Genomic DNA, 21337 nt, shown 5'->3' with positions numbered 1-21337 from the left:
GATTATTCAAGATTATTTAAAGTTCAACCAAAGAGCTTTCAGAGGAGTTCCATGTTGGCGCTCACTCGTTGTGCGTTAAGCTCCATCACGTCTTCGTTGTGTTGCGGTAACATCGGCAGGCCGCCGCCTGACGCGCGCAACGAGCCAGCCGCTATGAGTCGGCTTCTTATCTCGATGATTGAGCGAAGAAACATCCGGTGACCTCTGACCTCAGTGTGCAGGTTAGATATAGAAATAATCATAAAACACTTAAATTCACTAAAATCTGCTCTGATCCCCGCGCTCCTGCACAGCGGGTTGAGCCAATCGGCTTTCAAGTGCCGTCTGCCGGTGTGTAAAGATGACGTCATCGGACTAAACCGACTCCCCCTCCCCTCCCCTCTCACCATGGAGTCCGTGCTTCACTCTTCACACACCATCTGTTAGCTTTCTGTTAGCCGTCACGCCCTGATCTCTGTTCCCCTGCAACAGTGAGAACAGAGCCTCAGTGTAACCGGTCTGAGGAATGTAGGCTGCAGTTGATAGTGTGTGTGTGTGTGTGTACACACGTGTGTCAGCGAGGAGCTGTGATTAGATTTGAACCACTTCTCTAACATAATTAAGTGTCTTAAAACAGGATTCACACACACACACACACACACACACAGACCCACATACACACACATGCATACACATGCATACACACACACACTCGCACACATTCACACGCATGCGCAGACTTGAGGCGGAAAGTGCTGAGTGTGTGGTTTTTTGGACAATACAACATGCATCAGGCGCTGCGCCCCATGTCGGTCACGATGCATCATTAAAGTCAGAGGAGGAAAAGCTAAACATTTATTGTCTGTGTTTAAAGAAGTCTTGGTTAGCTTAGCTTAGCATCGAGGCTGGAAACGGCTTAAAAGATACAACGACCGACACGTCTGGCTGTAAACAATACAAATGTTTTTATTCTAAGATGGACTCATATGTGACCCTGTAGTGTCATTTTTAAGACCTCTGGCTTTAGTCCAGGAGATTCAGATTGTGTGTGTGTGTGTTACGCTTCTGACCTCCATGTTTTCATCCGGTTGTCCATCTTCAATTCAGACACCGAAAATGAGCTCCAGGCGACTGTTAATGTGTGTGTGTGTGTGTTTTCTAGGCAGCCAACACTCCCAGCATGTATTCTCAGGAACTGTTCCAGCTCTCCCAGTATCTACAGGTAAACACACACTGACACCTAGTGGTCATTCTACCACACTACACCGTAATGAAGCAGTACAAGTAGTTTCATGTAAATATCATGTAATGTAATAATGGCTCATGCCAAACAATGTGTGTCCCTGATTATCTCTCTCTCTCTCTCTCCCCCCCCACCAGGAGGCCTTGCACAGAGAGCAGATGTTGGAGCAGAAGCTAGCCACTCTGCAGCGTCTGCTAGCCAACACTCAGGAGGCCTCGGAGAGCAGCTGGCAGGTAGGAGGAACATGGAAGTCACAGCACCTGCAAATCACTTATTAAAAAATATCATTTATCTCAAAATCAAATGTTATTACAAACTGGGTTTTACGGGGTGAACAAATCTACCGTCTAGAGCCATGAGATGTTTAACTTTTAAGCTCGCCCTAAGCAGCTTATTACACATTATTCAAATTACAATATTTTTGTATTAATGAAACTATAATCTTTTACTGATCAATTGGACTGTGGAAAAAAAACACGAATTGCTGATCTCTTAAAAATGTATTTTTTATATATACAATCCGAACTCTCTCTGTGTGTGTGTGTGTGTGTGTGTGTGTGTGTGTGTGTGTGTGTGTGTGTGTGTGTGTGTGTGTGTGTGTGTGTGTGTGTGTGTGTGTGTGTGTGTGTGTGTGTGTGTGTGTGTGTGTGTGTGTGTGTGTGTGTGTGTGTGTGTGTGTGTGTGTTTGTGTTTGTTTGTTCCAGGCTCTGATTGATGAAGACCGTCTGCTCTCCAGACTGGAGGTGATGGGCAGTCAGCTGCAGGCGTACTCGAAGGTAACGAAGGAATCTCGTGGTGGACATAACCCAAATTAACTAGATATTTTTAATCCACTTTTATAATAATAAACAATAACAAACCCTGTCTCCCAGTCCCAGACGGAGGAGGGGATCCGGAAGGAGCTGCTCGCTCTGCAGGAGGACAAACACAACTACGAGACCACGGCCAAGGAGTCTCTGAGGAGAGTCCTGCAGGAGAAGATCGAGGTGGTCAGGAAGCTGTCGGAGGTGGAGGTGAGACACACGCACACACACGTATACACTCACACACACGGACACACATAGACGGATACGGACGCTCACTCACACACAAACACATTCCCACACACAAACTCTCGCACACTCACACATACACATTCAATCACACTCACAATCACTCTCACACTCTCTCACACACACACACAAATGGGGACGCACACACTCGCAGACACACACGCACTCACACACTCACTCACACTCATACACACGTTCACTCACACACTCACTCTCACACACAAATGGGGCTGACACACTCACAGGCACACAGACACAAAAGCACTCACAGATATTCACTCACACACTCTCACAAACTCTCTCACACACTCTCTCACACACACACACACCCCTCCCTCCTACTGCAAGACCACTTTGTGAGGATCGTTTCTCCTCTTGAGGAACGTGGCTCGTTGTTTTTGTTTATGTTTGTTGTTGTTTACTCCCTCAGCGGTCGCTCAGCAACACGGAGGACGAGTGCACCCACCTGAAGGAGATGTCGGAGCGCGGCCAGGAGGAGCTCCGGGAGCTCGCCGACAAGTACAACGCCGCCGTCAACGAGATCAAAGAGCTCACGGAGAAGATCAAGGTAGCGGCGCGTTGCCGGGCGGAACAAGGGGCGCGTCTCTCGTTTCATTGGTTCCCCGGTTTTACATTCACTAAGACGCTTATGATGACGTGAAATTAAATTACTGATTTAATGCTGTGAAGTTATTTAATTTATAGATTGTTTAAAGTATGTTTTACACTCTGTGGAGCTTTATTCCTTTTTATTATTGTTTTAAATATTTTCTTTTCTCTGTCTACGGGTTTTTCTTCTTCTGTTATTTTTAATATTTCATCCTTCCTCCTTTTCACTCCTCTTCCTCCTCACCCTTCCTCCTCTTCTTTTTCTTCTTCTTCCTCCTCACCCTCCTCCTCACCCTCCTCTCCTCCTCCTCTTCACTCCTCTTTCTCCATCTCTTCCTCCTCTTCTTCTTCTTCCTCCTCCTCTAGTCGGCGGAGGGCCGGCAGGAGGAGCTGACCCAGCGGGGGGCGACGGAGAAGAGGGAGTTGGAGCTGCGGATCGAGGAGATGGAGGAGAAGGAGCAGGTTCTCCAGGCTCGCATCGAAGCTCTGCAGGCCGACAACGACTTCACCAACGAGAGGCTCGCCGCCCTGCAGGGTACACACACACACACACACACACCCACTGCATCACTTTACCGTAACACAAGTTGCCACCGGTGTCCTCGCCTTTGACCAATCACGGAGCTCAGCTGGGACTTCCTGTGACTCAACGCCTCTCTCTGCTGTTGTTGTTGTTGTTGTTTCCAGTGCGGTTAGAACAGCTGCAAGAAAAAAGCATCAAGGAAAACAACAGCCTGGGTGAGTCACGTGCGTCATGGCCGCCGCCCGCCTAACTCCACTTCCTGCACTAACGACTACATGACGAGATCCTGCATGATGTCACATGACTTCCTGTTGCCCGCCGCTCTTTTTTCTTCAGCCGTCTCTCTCACAGTGGAAGTCTGGCTCCTCCTCTTCTCTCTCTCTTGACTCCGCCACTCGGGGCGTCCTCCGGTACTTTCAGGCGTTGATTCCAGTGATTTCTCTGGCGTGAGCTCCGCGTCTTCCTTCGGTACATTTGACGTTTTCAGAGGGACTCAACAGTCACAGTGGCAGCTGATTATTATGGTCTGTAGACGCACAACAATACGCACATTCATCATGCTGGAAACGACAAATAACTGTTTACAATCATAAGCTTTACTCACATGTGTCAAAATAATAATAATATTAGAGCCCACCAATAGTGGCTTTTCCACTTTGATTCCCACCTTGATAAATAATTTAAAAAAAGAAAAAGTCCAGTAATAATATTTTAAATAAACACACAAGGAAACATTTTATTATCTTTACATTATATTTCATTTAGCTAATGCTTTTACATTCATGTAACATTCATACGCCGTAGTCACAGCTACATGGAGCTACTCAGGGTTAAGTGTCTTGCTCAAGGACACATGGACTCGGGCGGGGATTGAACCCCCGACCCCCTGATTGAAACACGGACCTGCTGACCAGTGACCATTATAGATATTAATGAATCTCAACCAGAATACTAAAGTCTGGTTTTGTTAAAGGCAGAATGAGGAGGACTCGTCTTGTTTTCTGGCTCAACGAGGGTTCAAACGTGTGACCTTTGAACCCGGTGATCTCTGGATACTGTCGAACCTGAGGGTTTCTGGGTTATCTGTGTCGTTTCCATGGTTACCAACTGCTTGGTTTCTTCCTCTTGGGGTTAAAAGGAGCTTCTGGTCACTAATTGACTTCTTTGGGACTGAATATGAACGCTGGAGGTGACGCCTCACTGATCTCCCTCTGGTGTGGCCATGTGCTTGGCTGGGAAGGTGTGTGTGTATCTATCTCTATATATCTACATACATGTCTGATCTGGTCACATGACAGATGTCGACATTGTCTCCCACGGAGCAGTAGAGGAGCCCGTCGAGGACACACAGAGCCCGCAGACGCCCGAGAGCCCGGAGGAAGACGAGGATGATGATGATGATGATGATGATGAGGAGGATACAGACACAGATGACGGTGCATTTGGTGGAGATGAAGATGTTGACGGTAGCCAGTTTGTTTACCATAACAACAGACATCCTAATTTATACACAGCACTGTTTGTTCAGCAGGTTTTGGTCACTGGTTGAGCAATTTAGGAAGAATCTGGATCTTAAATATCAAACCCAAGACAACATATAGACTTTGTTTACCTGGTCTTGTGTTGTGTCATTATTAATATAACGGGAACATTTCATTACTGAAATGTTGATGTTTTTTCCTACTTTTCTGACGACGTCGAGGGCTCAGCCTTAAAGCTGTGAGACCCAATAATGAATTCATTGGTACGAACATCCTCAGGCTGAATATCGCTCCACAGTTGGGCTTAGTTTTGGCGAGGGGGGGAGAACGGGCATTATAAGTGAACGCCGAGATAATCGCAGCCGAAGACGAACAAACCAAAGACGAAGGACCTTCAGGGGCGTGAGCGGCTTTTCCCAAGCGCTCGCCGTCCGATCACCCTAACTCCAAATGTTCTAGAGGCCAAATCATTAAAAAAAATACATATTAAAATAATGTAATGGGGTTTCTCAAGGTCTTAAATGTCGTAATGTGGTTTAAAAAAAGTAATTGAGTGTTAAAATAACTTTTTTAACTGACATCCTCCTGTAAGCGTGGGAGAGGCCGTCATTCACTTCCTTCATAATGTTCCCAGTTGTTGAGCCGCTCGCGGCGCGGTGTGGCTCTTCAAACGGGAAAAGGAGCTTTTGATCCGGGGGAATCTTTATCTATCCTCGTATTTTCTAGCACATTTGAGGATTTGTTTGAGGAGACCCTCGTGGGGTTTTGCGCCTGGTTCTGGTCGAAGTTTCCATTCTCACTAAAAATCCTCCTGAATAGTGCGACGATTGGATTTTACTTTGTTGAACTGCAGACTGTCTGTCTGCCCGTCCACTTCCTGTCTGCCGCTGCAGTGCCGTGCCGTCTGTCCAGAACCACTGTGTTGTTCCCGCCATGTTTGGCTTTTTATTTTCTGCCCGTTTTGTTCATGAAGCGTCTGCCCGTCGTCATCCGTCTCTTCGTCACTCTGTCGTTCCGCCGTTCTTTCCACCCGATTGTGTTCGTCTGTCTCGTCATCTTTCCGCTGCATCTCGTCCTCCTTTCATACGGAGTTGGGTATTGAAGGGAACCGATTTCTACTTCTGCTCCTCAACGTTCTGCTTTTCCATATCGATCGTAGCTACACGTGCATCTACATGCGTGTGTTGTCAGAATATAGAAGACTAAATTAAGTGCTGGTGAAACTACGGAAGCCCTGAGAGGCAAATGAGAGGGAAACATCCTGGTGACCCATTTTATAAATCTAAATTGTCATGAATATATATATATATATAATTATCATGAAAATATATATATATATAAAAATATTATAATGAATATATATTATTATGAATACATATAATTATAATGAATATATATATATAATTCTGAATATATATAATTATTATTTTGATATATATATATACATAAATATATTTAGTTTGCAAGTTATGTAATAAATAAAAAGTTATGATCTGTTAGTTCGGTAATGGTGCACTTCTCCCTCTTGTGGCTGAAATGAGTACTACAGTAACAACAAGTTACCTGCCAATTGGTTTCCAGGTGGGGAAAAAAACATGAACTAAGACCCTGGGTGTTTTTCATTCCTGAATGATAAGACTTCATTACATGTGGCGCTGATGAGCAGAATGAATCCTCAGTAAACACCCAGCTCCGCTCCACTGGTGCTCTTTGTAATGCCGGCGCTCTGTGTTCCTATCAGACAACTGTCACGTTAACAACAGCGGAGGAGACTCTACTAGAACCCAACAGTTGATTGAGTGTCCGCGTGAGTACAGTCACACATCCCTTCTCTCTCTCACACACACACACACACACACACACACACACACACACGGAAGCACAGACTTTCATCGTTGTTGCATCTGAATTATAAAATGGCGAGTTCCAAAAAAAACTTTTTACCGTATATTTGTGAGTTATTAAAGAAGAATCTTGATATATTTCTCTAGATATTTAATCGGCGCTGCTTCAGGTGGCTGTTTCGACTCCTGTGCTCTGATTGGTTGTTGGTCTCGGGACGTTGGTGATCCGTCTCTTGTGCCGACATCAGCACCAAGTTGTGCAACTGAGCTTCAGATGATGGAACATTCTTCTCCAGAGGAACTTCTTTTGGTTGAGCAGGTCGTGGATCAGTTTGTGGTGATCAACTGAGTGTTTATAACTCAACATGTAAAAATCAAATAAGAAGACTGCCGTCGTCAACTCGGCGTCTCTCTGGTTCTCGTTGTTTTTGTTTGTGGCGCTGAAAACATCTCAAAAGATTACACTTGAAAGTCTCCAGAAAACGACAACTCATTATTCAGAAAAATGAAACCGGCTTGTAGAACGTGAAGAGCTTCTTCTTCTGCATATATATTTTTCTTTTTTACTTTCTTCTTTGTTTCTCTCTTTTTTCATTTTCTTTTTCGTCTATCTTTTTCTTCTCTTTTTTGTCTTTCTTTTTCCATTAATTGTCTTTTTTATCTCTTTCCTTTTTTTCTTCTTCGTCTATCTTTTTCTTCCCTTTTTTGTTTTTCTTTTTCCATTATTTATCATATATTTTTCTTTTTTAGGGTCCGAGCGACAGACGAAGTCTGACCGAGAGGAACCTATTGAAATTGTTAGGGGAATTATTATTATTCCACTTTTTTATTTTTGAACATTGGGCGCATATTGGGGGTATGTATCATATCCCAAAACTCACCAAATTTGGCAAGCTTGTCAGGCTTGGTGAAAATAGACGGATGACACCGACCTCGAAATTCGGCTTTCAAAAATTGCTCTCTAGCGCCACCTGGAAGTTTGACCGGCGACGCCCCTCACCCAGTATGGTCAAATGACTAGCTTTTATTTTTCCCAAGTCCACTTGGACCTGCTCTACAAAAAAGCCTCTCAGGACCCTAAGCTCCGCCTACTTAAATTTTCCGCCATATTTTTTTTGGTGAAAAACACATCAGAGGCGTTTGCTCCGACAGACGGTGTCCAATTCATACCAAACCTATTGGAGATAATGATCATGGAAGCTATATCATCTAAGATCTATCATCTTTTTTCAAATATATTATTGTGGTAAGCATCTATGGCCGAACGAACATTTTAGGGGCGTGTCCTGTTTTGTAATGCTCATAACTTCAACACTATTGGGAGAAAAAAATAACACTGTCAGGATATGTGCAGAAGGGAGCCTGAAACATTCACAGCAAATTTCGTGCAATTTGAACCGTAGGGGGCGCTACAATAATTCACCAAAGTTGGCCGTTTTTGGCGTTTTTCGCTTGATTTGGCCCTTTTCCACTTTTTCCCCATCGATTATTTCTCCCACAAAACGCCAACAGAATCGGCTAAAAATCAGTTTTATAGAATCTCAAGACTTGAATAATGAACACTGTGAAAAAAAACGGACTTTTCGTCGGTAAAAGAATTACGTTTTTTTACTGCCAATAATTTTGTACTTTCTGTGATTTCTTTATGTTAAAAACTATTGCTTAAACTCATCCAATACTTCCCCAAAAAATCATGTGTGATGCCAGTCAAGGCCTGAACACATTCAAACGAAGAAACAAGCACATTTCTTGGAGGAACACCTATTGATCACCTATTGAGAAGTAAAATAACCAAATTTTTCTGCCCAAAATAATGTGAGCTCCTACGGCTGCCTGTAAACCAGCTGGCTCATAGCTCACCATGATAAGTGTTGGTCTGGACACCTGGAGATGCGTGTTCGATTCCAAGACAAGGCAGCTTTTTTTCATCACTTTTTTTTTTTACATTGAATTTACATGACGTGATCTCTACTTCACGTAGGGACACACGACGCATGAATATGTTCACGTAGTTAAAGCGCCACCTAGTGGCTCAACTGGACTTCCTTCAGTCCGCCCCAAATTTGTTTGACTAGCCCGTTATTTAGAATGGAATAAGAACTCTCTCTCTCTTTCTCTCCTCTCGCTCTCTTCTCTCTCGCTCCTCTCTCTCTTTTTCTCTCTCTCCTCTCTCTCTCTCTCTCTCTCTCTCCTCTCTCTTCCATGACGTGGTCTATACTTCAGTAGGGACATGTGACGCATGAATATGTTCACGTAGTTAAAGCGCCACCTAGTGGCTGAACTGGACTTTCTCGAATCCGCCCCAAACTTGTCGCGCTCGTTACAAGTCACGGCCCGAGTCGAGTCCGACCGGCGCGCCCGGGTCCTCGGCGCCGGCTCCCCCGACCGGCGCGGGTGAGCGAGGACCCGTTCGACGCTGCTTGCAGCTTTAATTTTCTCTTCTTTTTCTACTTTTTTTTAAACTATTTTTTTTAACTTTCTTTTTCTTCTACTACTTTTTTCAGTCTTTTTCTTCCCTTTTCTCTTTTTCCATTATTTATCATCTTTTTTCTTTTTTTATCTTCTTCTTCTTCAGATCGTTCCATATTTTATTCCTGCACGTTGCCGTTCGTATCTTTTCTCTGGATTAGTTTGTTTTCCGTCTCTTTCTGTTCTTTCTTCTCCTCCCGTCGCTCTGAGAGAATTAAATTCAGCAGCTTTTAAATCCCTGAAGGGGTTCAAGTGTCCGCTTTGTGGAAACCTTCCTCCACGGCCTCCATTGTTTGACCGGCTCCTTCCTTTCTTTTTTATTAGTTTCTCCGTCCCCTCGCTGCAGTAGACGTAGTAGAAGTCCTGCCTCTGGTTCATCGATCAATCGGCTGGCAGCTTGATATCAACTCTGTTACGTTGGAGCGTTTGACTTTATTTCATGGAGATGCATCACATGAATTGAGTTTTGGGTTTTCAGGTTTGTTGGAGCAGCTGACGTGTGTGTGTGTGTGTCTCTCTCTCTCTCTGTGTGTGTGTGTGTGTGTGTCTCTCTGTGTGTGTGTGTGTGTGTGTGTGTGTGTGTGTGTGTGTGTGTGTTTAACACTATTTTTTAACACCCTACATCCGTCTATCTTCATGTTCCATGTAACCTCTCCAGAGTCACTGCACCGCGGCTCACGTGCTCCACGTAAAACCTGCAGCTCGTCGTTTCATATATTTATAACACCGACGTGTTGACGGATGCTTCTGATGCCCGACGTCTCTAAATGAGCTCCACCTCGTTGATCTGACTCCACCCACCACGGCTGCTGGTCGTCGTATTAACGTTCAGTTGTCAGAGTTTGGATCAGACGTGCATTGATCAAAGGACACATGATGTTTAAATGTATTCTAACACGTTTTAACATCTTTACTCACCGATCTCTTGCTTTTCTCTCTTTTTCATCTGCAGCCGTCAAACAGCTGAAGGAGTCTGTGAGTTCATCAATCCACCAATTGGCCAATTTTGCTGGTAAGAACTCGACTGATTAAACCGGTTTATTGAATCGATAACGGCTGTGAACCCAAATTAAGCCCCTTTGTGTGTGTGTGTGTGTGTGTGTGTGTGTGTGTGTGTGTCTGTTTGTGTGTGTCTTTTCATGTGTGTGTGTTTTTGTAGAAGTGATGGACGCCCACCTACAGAACAACCAGACCGCAGAAGAAGAAGACGACGACATCTTGGCCAGCCCCGATCGACTCAAAGGTAGAGCACACACACACCAACACACACACCAACACACACACACACACACACAAGCCAACGTGCTGACACAACCGGTCCTAGACAAAAGCTTTAAATATCAGCACTTTAAGAGGCTCCCACACGCTAACGCTCACTGTGTGTTTTCTATGCCTGTGTGTGTGTGTGTGTGTGTGTGTGTGTCCACAGGCAATCCGATGGACGCCAAAGAGTCCGACATGTCAGACACTCTAAGTCCGAGCAAAGACCGCAGCAGCGACGACACGTCAGGTCTGTTGCCGTCTGTAACTGGTGAAGTTTGTTCTGTTGTTGCATTTAGAGAAAAGTCTGTCATGAATTCATCGTGGAACGAGTTCCAAGTAAAATATTGTGATTTATTTTCTAATATGGTTATTGATCATTCAGAGTAATACATGAATCTTCTCTGTAGGACCAGTCACCACTATATATGTCTGTTTCAAAATAATATATAATTTATATTATTATTTATAATGTATATAATTTATTTAGACTATATATATATATAATTTATTATTTATATTATTGTTTTGTATATATAATGTGTTATTATATTATACATGATATATATAATAATACAGTATATTATATTCTAAATAATAGTAATATAAATTATATATATATTAATACAAATTATATATAATACAAATTATATATATATAGATATAAAATGTATATTTATAACATTTATTATTTTTAAACGGACATGTTTATTCTAGTCCATTTTTTAAAATGTAGTTGCCATTAGAAAAACAGCATGAATAAATGTGTGTGTCTGTGTGTTTCAGACGGCAACATGGACGACCAGGAGCTGAATGAACCTCAGAACAGAGTCGCTTTGCTCAAAGGTAACCATGGCAGCTCAGACCAGCAACTTCAATTCAACAAACACGATTCTGTAATGCGGGAAGCTGTCCACTAGGGGGAGCCCTTCAGCCGTGTTGTCTGCTGCCAGTCTCCTTTCTTCATAAAGACTATGTAACATGTTGTATCACTGTGTGTGTGTTTGTGTGCGTGTGTGTGTGTGTGCATCAGATTTGCATCAGGCCGGTCTGGAGCCTGGAGACACGGAGCAGGTCATCCATCACCTCCACCGAGAGCTTCTGGACGCCCAGGAACTCGCCAACACCGGCAAGCAGAGATGTCTGGAGCTGCAAGGTGACGGATCATCAAGATATTAAGGTCACATGACATGGAGGCTGGTCACATGACTGCATGTGTGTGTGTGTGTGTGTGTGTAGCTCTGCTGGAGGAGGAGAGGAAGAACAACTCTCAGCAGACTGAGGAGTCGACCAAACAGATCCAGTACCTGCAGAGTAAGTTCACACACATACACACACACACACACACACACACACACACCTCTGTATACTCACTTCTCTGTGTGTGTGTGTGTGTGTGTGTGTGTGTGTAGCTCAGCTCGGGAAGCTGCAGGCCGACATGGAGGCCCTGAGGGAGCAGAGGGAGAGCACCATCTGCACCACCAGAGAGGAGCTCTACTGCGCCCAGGAGGAGGTACCACTCCTCGGCATTTCCACTGCCTTTCTTTACCCTCCGGCTTCTCCTCGTTATTTTTTACTCTCCTCTGACTCCTTTATGAGTCTGTTTTGATTCTTCCCTCCTCCTCTCTGACCATCACCTCCTCCTCTGAACCTCACCTCCTTCTCTCTAACCATCACCTCCTCCCCTCTGACGCCACCTCCTCCTCTCTGCACACACTTGACCGTTGGTGTTTCCCTGGCCTCCAGATCCTGGTCCTGCGGCGCTCCATGGAGGAGGCCACGGCGGAGCGCGAGCGCGACATCGCCGCCCTGCAGGCCGAGCTGGGCGGCGTGCGCTCCGAGCTGCAGCGCTTGCGGGCGGCGGCCGCCGCGTACGAGGGCGACGTCGCCCGGCTGCAGGGCGCCTTGGAGCAGCAGCGGCGGCAGCGGAGCGACGCCGACCAGCTGCAGGGTGAGAGGGCGGAGAGGTGTATGCGGTCCGTGTGTTTTAGTTTCCATGGTAACGAGGGCGTCTAACCTCCCTTCCTCTCCTCCTCCTCCTCCTCTTCCTCCCCCCAGTGGAGGTCGCCGCGCTGCAGCAGCGCTGTGTGTGTCTGCAGCAGGTCTGTGACGAGCTGAGAGGAGAACGGACGACGCTGACGGAGAAACTGCACCACCTGGAGAGAGAGCTGAGCAGGTACACACATACACACACACACGCACAGACACACACACGCACAGACACACACATGCATACACACACACACACACACGCATACATGCACACACACATACATACACACACACATACATACACACACAGATACATACACACACATACACACACATACACACGCACAGACACATACATGCACACGCACACACATGCACACGCACACACATACATACACACACAGATACATACACACACACACGCACAGACACATACATGCACACGCACACACATGCACACACATACACACACATACACGCACAGACACACACATGCACACACACACATACACACACACACACACATGCATACACACAGATACATACACACGCATACATGCACACGCACACACATGCACACACACATACATACACACACAGATACATACATATACACACACACACGCCCAGACACACACATACATGCACACGCACACACATACATGCACACGCACGCACATGCACACACACATACATACACACACAAACATACACACACACATAATCGCATACACACACATACATGCACACGCACACACATGCACACACACATACATACACACACAGAAACACTCACACACACACAGATGCACACATACACACACACACAAACATACACACACACATAATCGCATACACACACATACACACAGATGCACACATACATACACACACACACACATAATCGCATACACACATACACACACATGCACACAGATGCACACACACATACACCTACACACTTTTTGCGTTTACAGATGAAACTGAGGTTCAGAGTTTAGATTCAGCGATAAAAGATTCACTGAGGGGCGTCCGGCTGATTGAACACGACGGAACCGGGCCGGGCGGTCAGCAGAACTGGGCCGGGCGGTCAGCGGTCGATTCTCCTCGAGGGGAAAGAACGTCGTCGTCAGCCGGATTTAACTTCAGTCAGGGGAAAACAACCGATTTGTTTATCACACAGGAAACTGTGTCATGATGTAACAACAAGATCATCACACACCACTTGATTAAACACGTGTGTGTGCGTGCGTGTCTCTCTGTGTGTGTGTGTGTGTGTGTAGCACCAGGAAGCAGAGTCTGGTCCTCAGCAGCAGTCTGCAGTCCCTGGAGAAGAGGGAGGAGCTTCTGCAGGACAAGCTGGGTTGTTTGGAGAACCGACACCTGCAGGATGAGAGCAAGCTGAACGTCCAACTGGACCAGGCCCAGGCCAACACACACGTCCTGCAGAGAGAGGTACACACACAGAGAGACACACACACACACACACACACACACACACACAGAGAGAGGGGTACACAGTCCCTTGAAGTTCTTAGTGGCTTCTCTACGAGGTATCGGTAGAAACAGAGTGTGTGTGTGTGCGTGTGTGCAGTATGAGGACACACAGTCGCAGCTGTTGGACCTCCGTCAGCGCTACGAGAGAACGGAGCAGGAGAAGCTGAACATCCACCAGGAGCTGGAGCAGTGCAGGAGCAGCCTGAAGCTGCTGCAGGACAAGGCCAGCTCCGTGAGTACACACTCACACAGACACACACACACACAGACACAGACACACACACAGACACACACTCACACAGACACACACACTCACACAGACACTCACACAGACACACACACTCACACAGACACACACTCACACAGACACACACACACACACTAACACACACACCAGATGAACTTGTGTCTGCAGCTTTAAATCCAGATGTTCCCATCGTGCTGTTTGCTCTAGCTTAGTGCAGCAGGAGCAGCAGACTTGCTCATGGGCACTGCGGCAGCGTGAACCCACCCGGCCTCCATCCTCACCGCTTATTACTCACCAATCAGTTATGAAATTACTGTTGAACTAACAGACCGATAACAACGAAGCAGTGGAGTAAACAACAACAACAACACGGTGTCATAGCAGTGAATCATTGCATCATCGCCTCCATCCTGAGCTGGTCAGCCGTCTGTCAGTGAGAACGGACAGAAACACGAATGGGAAGACGACAGCGAGGCGGAGCAGCCTCCTCCTCCTCCTCCTCCTCCTCTGTTATCCCTCGTCCTCCTCTTCTCTCTCATCTACCTGTCTTCTCGCTCTTCCTCCTCTTTTGTAGACGTGGCAGAAGGCGTTTGTCTTGTTCCTTTGTTTCCCCAGAGAGATTCTGTTTTCAAAATAAAAGATTCACAAACTTAAGATAAAATAGAAACCTCTCTCTCTCTCGCTCCTCTCTGTCTAACCCCCTTCCTCTCTCTCATTCTGTCTCTTTCTGTCTCTCTCTCTCCTCTCTCTGTCTACCCCCCTTCCCCTCTCTCTCATTCTGTCTCTCTTGTTCTGTCTAGCCCCCCCTCGCTCTCATTCTCTCTCTTTCTGTCTCTCTCTCTCTCCTCTCTCTGTCTACCCCCCTTCCCCTCTCTCTCATTTCCCCCCCCCCCACCCTTTTTGCTGTAGCTGCTCCATCCTACATGTTGGTTTTGGTTGATTTGCTGGCTGATATCTTCTTATCCCCCCCTCTCCCCCTCCCTCCCTCCCCCCCTCTAGCCCTCCATCCTGCAGCCTGTCCAAGCCATATTCATTGGCCTTGTCCTGGCTCTGCTGTACTGGTGCTTCGGCCAGTTGTGGTAGAAAGGTACACACACACCGACACAACGCCGTCTCTGGCTCCGCCTCCACCTCTCCGTCTGTGGAAGGGAAGGTGACGGAGGTGAAGAGGTTGTCCCGATCTGTGATGCATTCAGGGTCTCGCCTCGAGAGTTTTAATAGTTATGTTTCTGACCTTTGACCTTCAGCAGCATTAGACGGGCATCTGTGTATTTCATTACTTTTGTTATATAATATTGAAAGACAATAAAAACTGATGCATTCTAATCATTGAAAATAATAATCTTAGCTTTAAAAATGTAATTCCTAAACATAACGACGACATGCTGCCGTCACGTCAAGGATTTGAGTGTTGAAACCTGAATTCTGACCAGTCGGACGCACTTCACCTCGTACCGGCCCTTTAAGAGCGTCTTCATCATCGTCGTCGTCACGGTGATCTGTGTGTCTTCCTGCGTGAGCAGCTCTTACCTGCACGGCCATCGCTCACACTTCTTCTTCTTCTGTAATCGGCTCTTCTTAAAGAGACAGACTCTTCTTAAAGGGACGGGCTCTTCTTAAAGGGACGGGCTCTTCTTAAAGAGACGGGCTCTTCTTAAAGAGACGGGCTCTTCTTAAAGGGACGGACTCTTCTTAAAGAGACGGATTCTTCTTAAAGGGACAGACTCTTCTTAAAGAGACAGACTCTTCTTAAAGGGACGGACTCTTCTTAAAGGGACGGTCTCCTCTTAATTGGGCGCTCTCTTCTTGAAAGGGACGGGCTCTTCTTAAAGGGACGGTCTCCTCTTAATTGGGCGCTCTCCTGAAAGGGACGGGCTCTTCTTAAAGGGACGGTCTCCTCTTAATTGGGCGCTCTCTTCTTGGAAGAGACGGTCTCTTAATTGGGCACTCTTTTCTTGAAAGGGACGGGCTCTTCTTTAAAGGGATACACTCAACTTTAACGGGACGGGCTCTTCTTGAAAGGAATGGCCTCCTCTTTAAAGGGGCGGCTTCTTCTTAAAGCGGCTGGCCCCTCTTAAAGGGACAGTTACATCTAGTTATCATCATTATTAGTCGTCGTGGCTCTGACTCGATGCTCTTACTTTGGCGGGAGAGCTCAAAGTTAACATTTTTTTTGAGACGCGTCAGTTTGAGGCTGAGTTAGGCGGTCCGAGGATTTTTTGCCTCGTTTGAATAAACTTTATTGGAACCGTCGCTGAGACGAAAGCAGCCGGGTTACACAGTAAATGAGCTTCTAGCACGAAGCGAACGAGTCCGAGGAAGTTTCCCTTTCAGGAGTCGAGCTGCTTCTTCTTCTTCTCTCTCTCCTGAGGTCGGTTCTTCCCAGGCTCCTCCGGCCTCGTTCACTCATTCATAAATGTCTCCTTACACACTTTCAGGGTGACGCTGCTTTTTTATTATTATTTTCTTAATTTACTCTCTTGCAACAGGGTTTCTGGTTAATTTATGAATTTAATTTCTTTCTTTTCTTGCATCCAGTCTGCTGCTTCATCTCAGTTGTTGTTATTATTATTTATTGTACATGTTATTCCTTCTTTACCTGCTTCCAGGTGTGTTTTGTCCATCTTTTCATCCTCAAGTCTTTCTTTGGACTCTACAGTTTAGTGTTTTTAAGGCATCGTGTTCGTGTTTGCTGTTTGTTTGTTTATTAATATCTCACCAGTGTGTCCAGTCGTTCGATAACTGGTCTGAAACTTTTCTGTGTTTCTACTCGGGTGATCTCCTCGTTTACTTTGCTGATTATCTTTATTTTTTATGTCCTCTTTCTCCTAAAACCTCAAAAGATTTTTTTTTTTTCTTCTTTTCTTATTAATGTCATTATTGTTTGTGCACGTTCACTAAAAACCACAAACTTCTCCAACATTTGATTTTACTTAAAAAGAGAGAAAACACAGGCGCTGACTCAGCAGAAAGTGTTTGTGTTTTAATAAAAGGACCTTTATTAATAATTAATAACTGTAATGTGACATGTTGGTGAGGGATTAAAGGAATAAAAGAAAAGTTGAGCTTCAGAAGGTAAACTTTTTATATATTAAAAATGTATCATATACATAAATTGTGAGGAGCTAATTAATGATTTTAAAAAAGAATAAATAAAAATGTACTTTCATTTACTTTAACAATACTTTATCAATGAGACTAAGTAAAAGCCTCGAAGTTAAACACATGTTAAACAAAACTTTCATGTAAAATCGAGTTGATGACATCGATTGTCGTAGCAATTCGAACAGATGGCGCCCTCCTGTGGCTCAAAGGGGAACTGCAGGTAGAAACCTTAAATACAAGAACATGTCATGTTTGGCGACTGATGAAAAATAAATTATGGGAACTTTTTCACATTTTAATCACAACTTAAATATACTAGAGATATTAATTAATACGGCAAATTAATTTAATTTTTTTAAATACAAATTTAAATAATTGAATAGATGTGAAGTAGCAGTAATTAAATTTAGTTAATTTAATATACTTTAAATCTTTTAGATTTTCTTTGTTATCTTTTTTGGGGCTTCAGCTTCTTTTCCTTGATCCTCTTCTGTTTCCTGCGCTCCTCTGCTCCCCGTCTCCTCTTCTCCTCTTCCTCTATTCTCTCTTCTGGTTTTCATTCTCTCACCCGATGTCGGTGGTAAAAGTCGTTTCCGGCTAACGTGACTGTCTCTCTGCCCCCCCCCCCCCCCCCCCCCGACAGAGCGCCTGGAGCTCCTGGATGCCGGTCATCGCAGTGATGGTCGTCGTCTCGGCGGCCGTCCTCTACCCGAACCTCTCCAAGAGCAGCTCCACCTAGGACACACACACACACACACCGTGCTGTGAGGAGGGCATCACTGCTTTACTTGTATAAAGTCTAATTGTACATAATTGTAGAGGGAATATAAAGGTTGTGGTTGCTACAGAAGATTCAGAAGCTTCTTTGGTTTATTTTTGTTTTTGTGTTTTTTTGTTTTCTTCGGCGGGGAGTTTAGTTTATTTTATTCTCTGCTCTTTCTTGGCGGCGGTGGAGGCCTTTTCTTTCTTTATTATTATTATTTGTTGGTTTCCGGTCTCTGCTGATGTTTTGGGGTCAGCGCGGCGGCCTCCGGCAGGCGGAGCTTCCACACAAAACACCTGCAGGAGGTTCACGCCCACGTCCCACCGCCAGCGAACGCAACACTTTCCCAGCAGCCTCGGCCCCGTCACACACACACACACACACACACACACGTGATGGCCTCCATATTCGGCTTTGATTTGACTCCACACGTTTGTAATGAATCCTTCTATTTACATTTTATTCCCCCTCCAAAAAAAATGTCCACGTGTAAAAACGTCTTCACAGAAAATAGAAACGGAGACTGAGGTCACTAGAGGTCACCAGAGGTCGTCTGCTGGGAGAGTTCACCTTCAGGTGGTTTTCAGGAAGTCTTAACGCGGCGGTTTGGTTGTTGGTTTTTTTTCTTTTTTCTTTTCTCGGGGTTTAAACACTTGAAGCCAAATTCTAAAAAAATGAAAATCAGATTTATTTTATGTTTTGTTATATATATATAAATATATATATTTTCAGGGGCACAGAAAAGGGGCTCGGGGTGCCTCTGATGTAACACCACGGTGTGTTTATGTGCAACAAGCACTCACACACACACACACACGTCGAGATCCTCAACGTCTCACGAGATCTTTTTTTCCTGAACTTTCGATTTTCCTTCGACGCTCAGCTGATGGAGGCGGGGCTTAAGAGCACAGGAAAGGGCTCGTGAGGACCTTGATTTGAGATGTCATCAAATTATCGTTGAGACTTCACGACCGCTAGAATTAAATGTAAGGGAACAGCATCTGCTTACCTGTGTGTGTGTGTGTGTGTGTGTGTGTTGGTTCACGCCGGCTCGTCGTCGTTCGTGTCTCGTCTCCGTGTTTTAAAACGATACCTAAAGTAAATGAATAAAAAAAACGAACAAATATTCCTGATGTTTAGAAGAAGAAGAAAAGAAGAACACTACGAAGAGGGAGAACTGTAAAATAAAATGTTGTTGAGCTACTAGACTTATTTTGTTAATGTGTTTAGAGGACAGAGAGGAGCTGCGTGGAGGTGAAGAAGACGATGATGAAGATGTATTGATATGCAGAGGTGTTGGATTAAAGTTGTAGCAGCTGACCCACCAAACGGATTCTGTCGCCTTCATTCATCCACACAGCACGGAGGGGAAGGGACCTCGAAGGCCTCGCGATGCGTTCACTGACGGCAGAAAACAGACAGACTTAATGTTGACCGTGGGTCATAATTTCATGACTTAAAAGTACGAATACCACACTGAAGAAATACTCCTTTACTAGTACAGAGCTCTAAAAGTACATCAAAAATACTTTAAAGTATGAAAAGTAAAATTGATTGACTGAAATTTATATCTGTCAATTATCACTTTTACTTTTCATTCTTTTTAAATATTTTTAATATATATATGTATATTTTAATATATTTTTTATGTTTTTAATATATATATAATATAGATATTTTAAATATTTTTTTATATATGATTATATTATTGGATTGCTAGAACTGTAAGGAGCTGCTTTTGACGACTTTATAAAAAGTTAAGTATTTTGGTCCTGTGGTTCTCGACCTGGGGGTCGGGGCCCTCCAGGGGGTCACCAAATAAATCTGAGGGGTCGTGAGTAAACAAGCGGGAAGATAAATACTTTGTTTACTTCAGGAACGCCAGGAGGAAACTTCTTCACATTTTGGGTGAACTGATTTAGAATTTGAGGTCAAAGGTCAAAGTGACATCACAAAACAATTTTGTATTGCATAATAACAAAGTTACACAAAAGTATCGGGATAAAACAAAAGTTTAAAAAAAACTTATTCTGAAATAAAGTAAAACTATATTTGAAGTACATGAAGAAGTATAAAGTACATGAACTGGGAGTACTCAGTGAAAGCTCAATTACACTTCAGTACTTTGAGTAAATGTACTCAACGTCCTGGACGTGCGTGCGCGTGCACAGAGATGAGCCGAACGTGCGTTCACAAGACAAACGAACATCGCTCGTCCGGCGGGAGCATGACGTCATCTTCTCGAGACACAGAGGGAGTTAACTGCACACAAATGTGTGTGTATGTGTATATATTTATATATATACTGTATTTTTAGAATGGTTTTATTTATATGTTCGTGGAGAGAAAAGACTTTAAAACTAAATGAGGGTGAAGTTGTTTCCTTTAAAAGAATTTAAAAAAGCTCCAAATACTTCAAAAATATTTATAATTTTGTAAATGTTATACTTTTGATCTCATGAATATTTTTTCACGTACTTCTTTTGTCACAAGTAGATAAAATATTGTGTCACATTTCTCATAATTGTTGTGATTAAATGTATTTTTTGCTTTAGATTCCTTTTAAAATGTGTTTTGTTATTTTGTACAGTTTCTTGTCCTGAGCAGAGGACGTGAGACAGACAGACACACACACACACAGACAGACAGACACACATATACACACACACACACACACACAGATAGTCAGACTCAGACAGGCAGACACACGAATCACGAACATCAGCAAACTTTAAACGATGATTCACGGAAACAAAAAACCAGTGACGTCACCGATTCTTCCTGCAGCGTGTTTTTATTGATTTATCACTCGGGAGTGTTGAAGGAATCCTGGCGTGACTTCCTGTGTTTGAACACGGAGGGGTGAGTGAGTGTGTGTGTGTGTGTGTGTGTGTGTGTGTGTGTTGTGGCTTGTCCTGGAGGGTTGGGTCGTCCTTTCTGAACCTCAGATAAAAAACCTGCAAACGAAGCTCAGTTGAAGTCTGAGAATAGGAAATCGATCAGATCAAAGTTTATTGATGAGTTTGAGTTCACAAGGCAACACGCGGATCGATAAACTGTGTTGACGTCAGCTTCTGATCCAAACCACGGAGGTTAAAGCAGAGACACGAGACGCATCACTCTGACTCTGTTTTCCGAGACAGGAAATTTCCACACACGAGGTGAACAAGTGAACGCAGCAACAAAGGAACTGAAGTCAAAGTCCACCTGAGGAGACGATCTTTGTTTCCCTGTTGGAGGTCTTCCTCTGCTCCGGGAGTGATGGGATGTCGA

General features: G+C 44.5%; 1 protein-coding gene across 11 annotated transcripts in view; it reads left to right on the top strand.

Moving 5' to 3' along the window:
• Positions 1-19393, top strand: part of slmapa (sarcolemma associated protein a) — a 50137-nt gene extending 30744 nt beyond the window's left edge. For 5 of the 11 annotated variants that reach the window (XM_056437640.1, XM_056437638.1, XM_056437639.1 and 2 more), the window contains 21 exons: positions 1142-1201; positions 1360-1455; positions 1927-1998; positions 2095-2235; positions 2705-2842; positions 3250-3418; positions 3571-3621; positions 4732-4872; positions 6629-6694; positions 10153-10212; positions 10360-10443; positions 10630-10710; positions 11247-11306; positions 11494-11616; positions 11700-11774; positions 11873-11973; positions 12207-12411; positions 12519-12636; positions 13736-13907; positions 14047-14181; positions 17945-19393. In XM_056437640.1, the coding sequence (XP_056293615.1) occupies positions 1142-1201; positions 1360-1455; positions 1927-1998; positions 2095-2235; positions 2705-2842; positions 3250-3418; positions 3571-3621; positions 4732-4872; positions 6629-6694; positions 10153-10212; positions 10360-10443; positions 10630-10710; positions 11247-11306; positions 11494-11616; positions 11700-11774; positions 11873-11973; positions 12207-12411; positions 12519-12636; positions 13736-13907; positions 14047-14181; positions 17945-18040 (2244 nt within the window). In that variant the 3' untranslated portion in view covers positions 18041-19393. Of the gene's footprint in view, positions 1-1141; positions 1202-1359; positions 1456-1926; positions 1999-2094; positions 2236-2704; positions 2843-3249; positions 3419-3570; positions 3622-4731; positions 4873-6628; positions 6695-10152; positions 10213-10359; positions 10444-10629; positions 10711-11246; positions 11307-11493; positions 11617-11699; positions 11775-11872; positions 11974-12206; positions 12412-12518; positions 12637-13735; positions 13908-14046; positions 14182-15195; positions 15284-17944 lie in introns of all 11 variants that reach the window. The other 6 variants (XM_056437641.1, XM_056437642.1, XM_056437643.1 and 3 more) reach the window with 6 other exon arrangements.
• Positions 19394-21337: the final 1944 nt, after the last annotated feature.

This window comes from Pseudoliparis swirei, chromosome 18 (genome assembly GCF_029220125.1).
Source record: "Pseudoliparis swirei isolate HS2019 ecotype Mariana Trench chromosome 18, NWPU_hadal_v1, whole genome shotgun sequence".
NCBI classification, from domain to species: Eukaryota; Metazoa; Chordata; class Actinopteri; order Perciformes; family Liparidae; genus Pseudoliparis; species Pseudoliparis swirei.
Note: the sequence above shows the minus strand (reverse complement) of the source record. Positions and strands in the feature narration are given on the sequence as shown.